Below are 12,262 nucleotides of genomic sequence, written 5' to 3'. Positions count from 1 at the left end.
AGCAAAAGTTCTGTTCCAGCATTTACTTCATGATCAAAGGAAACATCCCGAAAATCGTAGTCGAAATGGGAGATTAGAAATATTTTCATTAAATTCTGAGACAGTGTAAGTGTATGTATTTGTTAGATGATTCGTCAAGAATCAGCAACAGTCTGTTATTCAGTTCCAGCGTATAGTTGGGTGCGAGAGTTAGTCTGAAGTGCATTGTTTGTGACCTATAACGAGGAACAGCACTTGTGTTATAACCATCGCTAACGGTAGTATGCAGTGTAATTCAGGTACCATTTTATGACTATGGCACTTCTCTGCTTAAATACTCGAAAATGGCTATTTCTGTGGAAGTTAGTCGTGTAACCAAGATGACTCCTCAATAAACATTACAGCGTTCATCCAGAAATATGAGTCTGCGTTTTAGATGCCTGCTGAGGTGCTTTCTTCAGCGTTCATTACAAAAATATTGCAGAAATAGAAATTTATGGTGCGTGATACAGCGAAGTTCAGACACGAGGCCGTAGTCATCAGGTCATAACATTTTACACTCCAAATGTTTACTCATTTACAGACCAGAGTGGTATTTGTGGCAGGCATTCTCTCCAGCATACATTATTTATAGCGTGAGGGATGATTCCTCCTTTAGAGCATTGTTGCTATTTGTAAAGAAATTAGGTACATTAATTTACGTCGTTGTAATGAACTGAAATAAAATCTATTAGGGCTTCCATTATTAAAATTATTGGCTTAAGGAAAACAGTTCTACACGTAAGTGAAGTGAGTACGTTACAAAGTTTTCCTTATTCTCACGAAATGTTCAAAGCCGTGAACTGGCGGTAATTCCTTCTGATGAAAATTAATATGTAATAAACCTAGGATAGTGTACATAAGGTCAACTGCACCAGTGGTACAATTCCCTTCAGCAGACGTCATAATAAGGAAAAGTTCGTAACTGAAATATGTGCCACCAACGGGTTATATATTACCAAGCTTTAGAGGAAGTTAACAGACACACTCTGCGATGATTGCATGTTAATGGAACGCTAAATTGGACTGCTTAGATTAATAGGGTAATGCCGCTCGTTTCAGTTTGCAATCGCCTATCCTTCACTACAATCCCTTACGCCCTGTTCAAATGCCATATAAAGAATGTAAACGACATTAAAATCTAGACGCTCCATAGACTACGCGGATTTATTGTCACGGGGTGAGTATTGAATAGTTTTAGCTATTTACAGTACGTTGCTTGATACTTATTTAGTTGTGACCTAATGCAAGCAAAAAAGAACTTACTTTTTGTTTTTCCTGAGACGCCAGTAAAATTTGGTTCTAGTTACCTCCATCTGTTTGTGTTTCACTTGGTGAACAATATATGAGAGCCTACTTAGATGTCTTTTGGGTTTCATTGTAAGATTATTGATTTTCTGTATCTTAAGTAATGTAATAAATTTACTTTAGCAAAAATTTCTCCTGTTTTTCCTTGAACAGGTGGCTCCCTGGGGATTCCGTAAGCTTCTCAACTGGATTGCTAATGAATACCCAGGATATCCCATATTTGTTACGGAGAATGGATACTCAGACAATGGCGAGTGGAACGATGTGAACCGTACCAACTATATTACCGTAAGTTATTGCTAGATTCAAAATATTTTCTTCTGTTCTGCAACTTATCCTTATAGACCGTTTTTATTATAATACTTTCATCGTCATATAGGGATGGTATCTTCGACTACTAATCCACAGGTCCTGCGTGTCGGGTTCGAACACAGCTACTGCTTACATTATAAATAAAAATCTTCAACCATGGTAGAGTAAAAGCAGCCATCGTCGATCTGTGAACGGCATTGTCAAAGAGGGCGGAGGATCAGAAGGCGATTCTGGGGGTCGTGGATTATAAAACTGCCTACAAAAACGAAATAGTCAGAATCAATTTCATAAGGAGGCACTCAGTTAAGGATACATAAGTTGTAACCACCGGAAATCATGTCTATAATTTAAAAAGTAACGCGATGGCCTCTCCAGTGGCAATCGAGTCCATTGTAAAGCCCCATTCACTATTCTTATCTCCCACAGGGAATTTCAAAGGAAGAAGTGCCTACTAAAAGAATAAAAATCAAAATAGGGTGTGGTTCAACGAGAGTGGGAGCGAAATTTACAAAGTCTAAATGTAGTAAGGATATACTAACATAGATTTCATATCTATTTGCAGACAGTAAAGTGAAATGGTAAGAATGGAAAGACATACCATCACAGGTTAATAAACCAGTTCAAAAATTTTACTATGGGAGGAGGATTCGGTATACAGTAAATAACAAGTTGAACGAGGAGTGTACAAATTTCGTCAAATGGTTCAAATGGCTCTGAGCACTATGGGACTTGACTTCTGAGGCCATCAGTCCCCTAGAACTTAGAACTAATTAAACCTAACTAACCTAAGGACATCACACACATCCATGCCCGAAGCAGGATTCGAACCTGCGACCGTAGCGGTCGCGCGGTTCCAGACTGTAGCGCCTATCTCGGACACCACGGCCGGCCACAAATTTCATCGAGGATTTTCCTGATCAGTATCGAATCCACACCAAAACCAACAACAGTAGTACAGATATACATGCATAGTCACAAACAGAAGACTGCTATATATAAAGTGTGTATGAAGGAACTGATACCGTATCTCATCACTTAAATGGATACGAAAATCTAATAATCGGAGGCTTGAACACTGTAATAGGTGAAGTAGCGGATAACAGCGCTGTGGGATAATACGGTGTCGGCAACAACTGTGGGAAATAAGAAAGACTCAGTGAGGTTCGGTGTAAATTTCTGCTAGTAGTAGTTAACACATTTCTCAGAATCGCTGGGGGAGGGGGGATACTTGTAAAAATGCTGGAGATATGACGAGATATCTGCACATTACAGCAGAATAATATACTGGCTGAAAGGCGTAACCACGACGACACATAAACTCGGAGGAAGCATAGGAGGATCTTTAGGAAGAATCACCCACCAAGAATGTTGCAAACTGAAGCTGGGAGTAACAGTAATGATGTACTCGAAATTCGCTGAGGCTATAGATAACGTATGATGCCCTTTTCTTTGAACTGCTTTCCCAATATATTTAATTTTTCGTTTTGTTCCGTGCTTAAAGAAAGTATGAGTCCTGTTGAAAATGTGAGAACACGCGCAACCGACACTAACATATCACATATTATTTTAACGAAGGACTCCATCTTCCAGAATTTGCTTGACGATTTCTTTCCGATGTAACCTTAATTGTAATATCTTCTGAGGATGGCAAATTAATTTGCCGAAATTGGTCAAGAAGTTAATCTAATAAAAAATTTGTGCATCTGACAACAGAATATTTCTGTTCTTAAAACGTGCTTTCCGGCTGCTGACTGACAGCCATGAATAAAATTTTTACTGTATGGAAGTCCATCATGTACTACGGGAACAAAGATAGTCAAATAGTTTGAGATGTACAGCTAGCATGCACACTTTCGCAATTTCAATAGTAAACCTCATTGTGGTGCACCGGAAGGAGCATAAAGTCTTTCCCTGATTACAGAAATTTATATTTATGTAACTATGCTAGATACAGCGGCACAGTTTGTTGGTTATCTAACTCACCAAGTTTTTGTGGATTTACCTCTGCATGTATTCTGAAAGCATCTAATTTCTTTATCTCTTGCAAATGGCTCTCAGCACTATGGGACTTAACATCTATGGTCATCAGTCCCCTAGAACTTAGAACTACTTTAACCTAACTAACCTAAGGACATCACACATCACCCAGTCATCACGAGGCAGAGAAAATCCATGACCCCGCCGGGAATCGAACCCGGGAACCCGGGCGTGGGAAGCGAGAACGCTACCGCACGACCACGAGCTGCGGACTATCTCTTCCAAAAATGGGTAGTATTTCAACACGACCGTGCACACTGGATGTAATTTTTTCGCCATTTCTTGGATGAAACCTTTCCAAACAGAAGGATCACTGGAGACGGTCGAACATCATGGCCACCAGTTTCAGCAGACATAACTCATCTTGACTTCTTTTGTATTTTTTCTTAAACATAAGGCGTTCGATTCACCAGTTTTTGTTGCATAATTTCTTAGGGTACGAATAAGCGATGTTCTAACGGCGGTGTCGGAAGAGGTGTAGGCAGAGACATATAGAGAAACTGAGCACCCTATATGTTCTACGGCCAATCGCTGGATCACACGTGAAAGTGTATCCAAAAAGACAAAAAGAAACTGTATGCTTTAAGCTAGCTGTTTCAACAAACAGCATACCTGCATCTAACATACTTCCTCAGGAAAAATTTTTTTGATTTTGGAAAAACTTTGAGCACATCCTGTACAGCATATCTCGTAGCGCCCGCCATTGGAATCAGATGAGCAAATAGATAACTCTCTGTCTCCCTCTGTCTGTCTCTTTGTATCTCTCTCGCATCCCTCCTACACGAACCAGTGACAAATCGCGCTGCTCAGCTTTGGATAATCCGCATCCCTCCTATGGGCTAAGGGACCTGCTGACAGGTGGAGAACTTTAATCATAGTTCCGTTGGATACTGTGAATGACTTACAGTTTGTAATACGTATCTTATACATTTAGATTGATGTGACTGTTAATATTCAAATACGTATGTGGAAAATATTACATTTCTTTATGTTAAAGGTCAACTGCCGTTCTCTACACCATCACCTTGTAGACCCTACATTTATCTCAATCATTCTCCTCTAAGGTAGCTGTATGTCGAGGGAAAGAAGATCGATATAAGGGCTATCTCTCAAACAACATTTTATTTCAGTGCAAAATGGTAGTCCACACAATTCCCTATCCACAGCAAATACAGCTTAAGTCTTCTATAATGAGGTATGATTGATGTATGATGGCACTCACATAGGCAGTCACGAGTTAATGTGTTCAGAAAACGACGGCAAGCAGGTCTGAAATTACAACAGTGTTTAATAGGCTAGTCTGAGATTTAAAAAAATCTGCTTTGTTTCTGAGTGGACAACACTCCCTGCGGATTCTTCCAATGAAACTCAGTCAACCATGTACATAACCTGCTATTAATTTTATGTTATCGTTCCACTAGAACTCGCTCCTTATGCATTTCCAGTGATTATTATACCATGCTGTAACTACACGATATTATTAAAAAGTTCTTTTAAACATTTTGTTAAAATCTTCTAAAAAACTTCTCGAAACCATATTAGCTGTTTATAAGTTTGCAACCATGGGCTAGGGCCCCCTCATCGAGCATGATTGGTACCTTGTCATATCAAAGTATCAAGTACCTAAAAAGCCAAATTAAGAGTCTTTTTTTACGTTTTCTATATTTGGTACTTAGAAAGAACATTGACATATTGATTATAGAAAAAGTATTGAGCTTAAAACTTTTCCAATTTAGCCATCATTCGACCGCTACGGCCGCAGGTTCGAATCCTGCCTCGGGCAAGGATGTCTGTGATGTCCTTAGGTTAGTTAGGTTTAAGTAGTTGTAAGTTCTAGGGGACTGATGACCTCAGAAGTTAAGTCCCATAGAGCTCAGAGCCATTTGAACCATTTAGCCATCATTGTTTTTGTTAAATTTATGATTATTGCTCAAAATCTTTCTCTTCAAATCTGGGTATTTAGTATAACAAACTCCTTAAAAAATAAAAATTGAGTATGAACTGAAAATGACAGGCAAAAATTTAAACTGAGGGTATTGGTCTTTCAAGTGTACTACACTTGAGATTGCATTGAGTAGACATGTGTGAAATATAAGAAAACACTAATTTCATACAAAGTATTATTTATTTGAAAAAATACAGTTATAACAGAGTACTCCATCATTATACAGTTAGTATTTATTTTCAATTCTTAATGAGATGAGTTCAATCTGACCTTTGAGTTCATTATTTCTGAAATAATAGGTTCCAAACTTGAAACTTTCACTCTGAAATCTGACCGCATGTCGAGCCGATTGATGTGTTTGTTTTTCATGAAACACGTGGAAGAAACTACTTGCTGACACCGATATGTGGTTGCAAATGGAAGGATATTTTTCATTGCCTTATCTCCAAGTTTCTTGTAGTCCTTCCGTGCCGATGCCCAGAAGTTTGTAATTTTATCACCGATGAAAATGTTTATCATCGTACCACATCTGGACAGATCCACAGGTTGATCTTGCTCATATTCAGTGAGGCGTTGGATTTTGTCTATTTCTTCACAGCTGAAGGGATTCCGAATCCATCTGTCGTCAGGGTCAGGTTCAGGGAAATACTATCTAAAATTGGTGGATAGGCTGCGTAGATGCTCGGCTAAAATGATCTTGACTGGTCTGGCAAATTCTCCTCTGATGACGCCAAGGATTGTTTTAAAATAGAAAAGTTAGTTAGTGATTTTCTATCCTTGACGCCCAGATCTGACACTTTTTGACCATAGCACTAATCTTATCCTCAACTTTGAACATGTCTACACTTTTTCCTTCCAAACTCAAGTAAAACATATTCAAATGTTCAAACACATCAGCTAAGAACGCAACTGAGCAAAGCCATGAGAAGTTCATCAGAAAATCCGCGTACTTTGGGTCAAGAAGGGAGACACAAACCTCGTCTCAAAGTTCAAAAAATCTTGACAAGACCCTACCTCGAGAAAGCCATCTTACTTCCGTATGAATAAGAAGTTGCTCATGCTCACTGCCGGTCTCTTTACACTCTAGGAAGAAGCTAGACGCAGAAGTTGGCGTTCGCTAAAGCTGTGGTCATGCAGGAAGCGGCCAAAACGAAAAATCTGTTATCATACGAAATATATTTAATATATATTTTTATTCTTAAAGCATCTTGCGGACCCCTCTGGGTCCGCGGACCACCTATTGGGAACCACTGGGCTAGGGGAAGCGTCTTTCATTAGTAAACAAAATGGTCTCGGTCCCCGGTTCGCTACCGACCACAGCTTAAAGTTTGAATAAAAATCTTCTGCAGTGACGGCCGAAGACTTCCGGCATAGGAAGTCATCCTGATAAATCTAACGGTGTTGTCAAGGAGGATGGACGAGCGAATAGAGGTTCAGGCGACTCTCTTGCCCTATGGGTGGGAAACTGCCCCTAAAGGCGGAAGAATCAGTAATGATCAACGACATGCAGAAGGGAATGGAAACCACTGCGTTAAAGGCCTATAACGTGTATCCACAGAACATGTGGCCTGTAAGTGAAAAACTTTTGAGATGATCTATCTATTGGCAAAAAATTCCGGACGAGCTCCCCTTCGGGTATCCGGGAGGGGACTGCCGAGGGGGAGGCGACCATCAGGAAGACACTGGACAACCAACGAAAGGATAACGTTCTACGAGTCTGCGGGTGAAATGTCAGAAGTTTGAACGTGGTAGGGGAGTTATAAAACTGAAGAGGAAATACTAACGCCCAGTCTAGATATAGTGGGGTTCACTGAAGTCAAATTTAAAGAAGACAGGGACTTCTAGTCATGTGAGTATAGCATAATGTCAACAGATGGTATAACGGAGCAGGAAGCGTTATGAATAGAAAGGCAGGGCAGAGAAAGATTTCCTGTGGCGAGTTAAGTGCTAGAGTTGTTCTCATCAGAATCGACAACAAAGAAACACCGACAATGATAGTTGAGGTATACAAGCCGACGTCGCAGGCTAAAGATGAACAGATAAAATATATGAGGTTATTGAACGTTTAATTCAGTACGTAAAGGAAGATGAAAACGTAACAGTCATGGGGGTCGTAATGTAGTTTTAGGGGAAGAAGTATAAGAAAGGGTTAGAGGTGAATATGAGTTTGCTACAAGGAATGATAGAGGAGAAAGACTAATTCAGTTCTGCAATAAATTTCAGCTGCTAACAACAAGTACTATGTTCAGTAATCACAAGAGGATGATGTATACTCGGAAAAGTATAGAAGGTACTCGAAGATTTCATTACATTACATCATGGTCAAGCAGAAATTCCGAAATCAGATACTGGCTTGTGAGGCGCGGATGTAGCTCTTATCACAATTTAGTATTGATGAAGCGTAGACTGAAGTTCATGAGACTTGGCAGAAAGAATCAATGCGGAAAGAAGTCGAATACGGGAGAGCTAAGGAATGAAGAAGTACGCTTGAATTTCTTTATGGCTATGGATACTCCACAAATTATTGGCTCAGTGCGCAGATCCTTTGAAGAGAAATGGACATCTCTAAAAATGGCAATCACAGAAGTTGGGAAAAATCGTAGGCACAAAGAAGGAAAATGAATAACAGAAGAAATACTTCAGTTGATCAGTGAAAGAAGGAAGTACTAATAAGCTCAGGGAAATTCAGGAATGCAGTGATACAAGCCACTTAAGAATAAAAGAAATTGAAAGCGCAGAGAAACTAAGGCAGAATGCGTGAATGCAAAATGTGAATAAGCCGAAAAAGAAATGATTGCCAGAAGGATTGATCCGACATGCAGAAAATTCAAAACGGCATTCGATCATATTAAAAGCAAGGCTTAAAGAGCGCAATGAATTTCCACTTCTAAAAGCAGAGGAGAGAGCAGATAGGTGGAAAGAGTGCATTGAAGGTGTCTATAAGGGGAGGTAGGGGATCCAGTATAATAATCAGAATTTCGAACAGCTCTGGAAGACTTAAGATCAAATAAGGCAGAAGGGATGTATAGCATTCATCAGAATTGCTAAAATCACTGTGAGAAGTGGACATAAAATGAGTATTCACGTTGGTGTGTTCAATCCATTAGTCTGGCGATACATCATTTGATTTTCAGAAAAATATAATCCACACAATTCCGAAGATTACAAGAGCTAACAAGTGCCAGAGCTATTGTACAATCAGCTCAACAGTTAAACACCCAGTTGCTGACTAGGATGATGTATAGAAGAATTGGAAAGAATATAGTGGATGTGATAGAGGGCTATTAGATTGGCTTTGAGCCATTGTACAATCAGCTCAACAGTTGGTTGGTTGGTTGTTTGGGGAAGGAGACCAGACAGCGTGGTCATCGGTCTCATCGGATTAGGGAAGGAAGTCGGCCTTGCCCTTTCAGAGGAACCGTCCCGGCATTTGCCTGGAATGATTTAGGGAAATCACGGAAAACCTAAATCAGGATGGCCGGACGCGGGATTGAACCGTCGTCCTCCCGAATGCGAGTCCAGTGTCTAACCATTGCGCCACCTCGCTCGGTAGCTCAACAGTTATACACCCAGTTGCAGACTAGGATGATGTACAGAAGAATTGGAAAGAATATAGCGGATGTGTCAGAGGGCTATTAGATTGGCTTCAGGAAAGGTATGGGCACCAAAGGGCAGTTCTGACGTTACAGATGATGATGATGGAAGCAAGACTAAAGAACAATGAAGACACTTTCAAGGGGTTTGTCGAGCTGCAAAAAGCGTTCGACAAAGTCAAATGGTGCAAGATATTCGAAATTCTGAGAAAAATGGGGTTAAGTTATAGGAAAATGTGAGTAATATAGTATATGTACAGGAACCAAAAGAGAGCAATAAGAGTGGAAGACCAAGAACGAAGTGCTTGAATTAAAAAGGGCTGAAGACAGGTATGTAGTTATTCACCCATTCTGTTCAATCTATCCATCGAAGAAGCAATGAGGAAATAATGGAAAAACTCAACAGTGGATTTTAAATCCAAGGTGAAAAGATGTCAATGATAATATTCGCTAATAACATTGTAGTGCTCATTGAAACTGAAGAAGAAATACAGGCTCTGTTGAACGGAATGAACGGTCTAATGAGTACAAAATATGGACTGAAACTAAGTCGAAAGAAGAGGAAAGTAATGAGAAGCAGCAGAAATGAGAGGACCGAAGAACCTAATATCAGGATTGGTGGTCACGAAGTAGATGGATTATTCATTGTCAACAGCAATCTGTTGGTTTGAAACCAGAATGTGCGTCTGGAGCGCAACGTTGTATGGTAGTGAAACATGGACTGTCGGTAAACCGGAACAGAAGAAAATCGAAGCATTTAAGATGTGGTGCTAAGGAAGAATGTTTAAAATTAGGTGGACTGATAACGTATGCAATGAGGAGTTTGGCTGATTTGGCAAGGAAAGAAATATATGGAAAACACTTACAAGAAGAGGTGACAAGATGGTAGTTCACGTGTTAAGAGATCACGGAATAACTTCTGTGGTTAAAATTGGAGCAGAAGTGGGTAAAAACTGCAGAGGAAGTCAAATTAAACCTGTCACAAGACGGATGACTGAAAAAACTCTATTCGAAGATAACAAGTTAGCGGTTTCGCGCTATTGTAATCTTTCCCTCAATATGCGATTGTAATATTGCGGAACCGGTCGTATATAATCTCGGAATAAAGTATTTTGTACAATAATGAGTATTTCTGTCTAATTATTGTTATTATTGAGGGTCAATTGCCAATCCCTGCATCAAGCGTCGATCCTGTTCAGGTCTGACTGCATTTCGCTACAGTTTTATAGCTTTTCGTCTTGGCTGTATTCATCCGCAAAATACCTCGCGGGAGTACTGACGTTATCCTCTAGGTCATTTATGTACAAGGTATCAGTGCACATTTTTGTATTTGTGACTGAGGATAGTGTACCGAACAATATTACATCAGCACTTACGTCATTTGCATATTACTAATTACAGGTTATATGTTTTTTGGTTGTTTAGTACCTCCAAGTACATCTGGCAAGTGCAAGTCATTAACGTTTATTTTCTCATGGGTAACAGGTCGGGTGATGAAGGGTGGATGCATGGACGCTAAAAGGTGTAGTCCACCTAGTGGTGCAATACGACTGTACAAATAGAAATATCTGAAGTATCTGTACCTATACACTATATATCGTGAATAGTAGTGGTCCTACAATACTCCCTTTGGGTACACCTGTTTGTGTTTGAAGATAACTCTCTGTTATGAATGACATACTGTGCGCTACTATCTAGGAACTCCTCCACTGTCTGTATAATTATGATCGTAAAACTTTATGGCAATCTTTTCTTAGTTCTTCGCAACTATTTTTTCCTTTTCAACTTCATATTCATTAATTTAAAGTACGTCGTATTACATTAAGAAGGAAAAATGTCATTTAAAACGACGAAAATATGTTGAATTTTCTCACTACTGCTTTCAGAGCTATATGGCGGAGATGTTGAAGGCAATTAACGAAGATGGCATCGATATCTTCGGTTACACAGCCTGGACTCTCATGGACAATTTCGAGTGGTCATGGGGATACACGTAAGTTCTGCCTGTCTGCTTCGATACTTACACCGACATTTCCATCGATATTCTGTTAAACTGCAGTTTTATGACGTGGTTATGCAACACGCTTTCCTTCCTCTTTCTTCTTAATACACAGGGCAAAACTTTTTGAGTCTTTAATTTACTCATCTTGAGTGGTAAGGAGCAATCTGTATTAATTACCTGAAAGAAGGAGAACTTCATAGCCAAGATCACTTGCAAATAATCCTCTATTACCGGGTTCGGTAAGCATGATTACCAACTTCAGACGCCGATAAAAGTTTATTACATGTCTCCTATACCAGATGTACAAATACTATTTCTAAAATCTTGCCAGGTATGTGAGGGATGAGAGGAGGGGTGCGCTGGCAAGTCAGGTTTAAAACTATTCTGTATACTGTTGTTTTGATCCTGACTTGTCGATGCGTCGTTCATCTCGTCCCTCACATACCTGGCAATGTTTTAGAAAGAGGGTTTGTACAGCTGGTACAGGAGACACGTAATAACCTCTCATCGAGGTCTTCAGACAGCAACGATGCTTACCAAAACCAGTAATCGGGAATCTTGGCGACCTTAGCGAAGAAATTCACCTTCTCTCAGTTTCTGAGACTTCTTCACTGACTTGATTCTTGTCTACTTTCGTGGGAACGGCGAGATTTGATTATCTTTGAGAGTTATTTGTCTCTTATTTTGTTTCAGGGCCAAATTTGGACTCTACTACGTGGACTTCAATGATGATGCGCGACCGAGGACAGCTAAAGACTCGGTTCAGACCCTAGCTCAAATATACTCTAGCAATGAGCTACCAATGGAATATTTTAACTAATTCGTAACGATGTCTTTAACCTGTTAAGTTTAATGTATGTAATAATGCTCCAAAAATAAAAATGGAATTAACTGCCACTACACTGATAACTAATAACTTCACACAAAAGGAATGTTTGCTTTTCTTTGTTGTTGTATTGCATGTGTTATTCTATGCCTGTAATAAAATGTAAAACTGTCACGTATGTCTGTTTGTCTGTTTGAACTAGCTAATCTGCAAAAAATTCG

At 39.6% G+C, this 12,262-nt stretch overlaps 1 protein-coding gene across 1 annotated transcript in view; it reads left to right on the top strand.

Annotated features, from left to right (window-relative positions):
* LOC124622881 (myrosinase 1-like) overlaps window positions 1–12,035 on the top strand; it is a 62,436-nt gene extending 50,401 nt beyond the window's left edge. Inside the window, exons 9-11 of the mRNA XM_047148674.1 lie at window positions 1,480–1,614; window positions 11,100–11,206; window positions 11,909–12,035. Coding sequence (XP_047004630.1) covers window positions 1,480–1,614; window positions 11,100–11,206; window positions 11,909–12,035 — 369 coding nt within the window. The remainder of the gene's footprint in view (window positions 1–1,479; window positions 1,615–11,099; window positions 11,207–11,908) is intronic.
* Window positions 12,036–12,262: the final 227 nt, after the last annotated feature.

Source organism: Schistocerca americana, chromosome 7 (genome assembly GCF_021461395.2).
Source record: "Schistocerca americana isolate TAMUIC-IGC-003095 chromosome 7, iqSchAmer2.1, whole genome shotgun sequence".
Classification (NCBI taxonomy): domain Eukaryota; kingdom Metazoa; phylum Arthropoda; class Insecta; order Orthoptera; family Acrididae; genus Schistocerca; species Schistocerca americana.
This window is presented reverse-complemented; position numbering and strand designations above follow the sequence as displayed.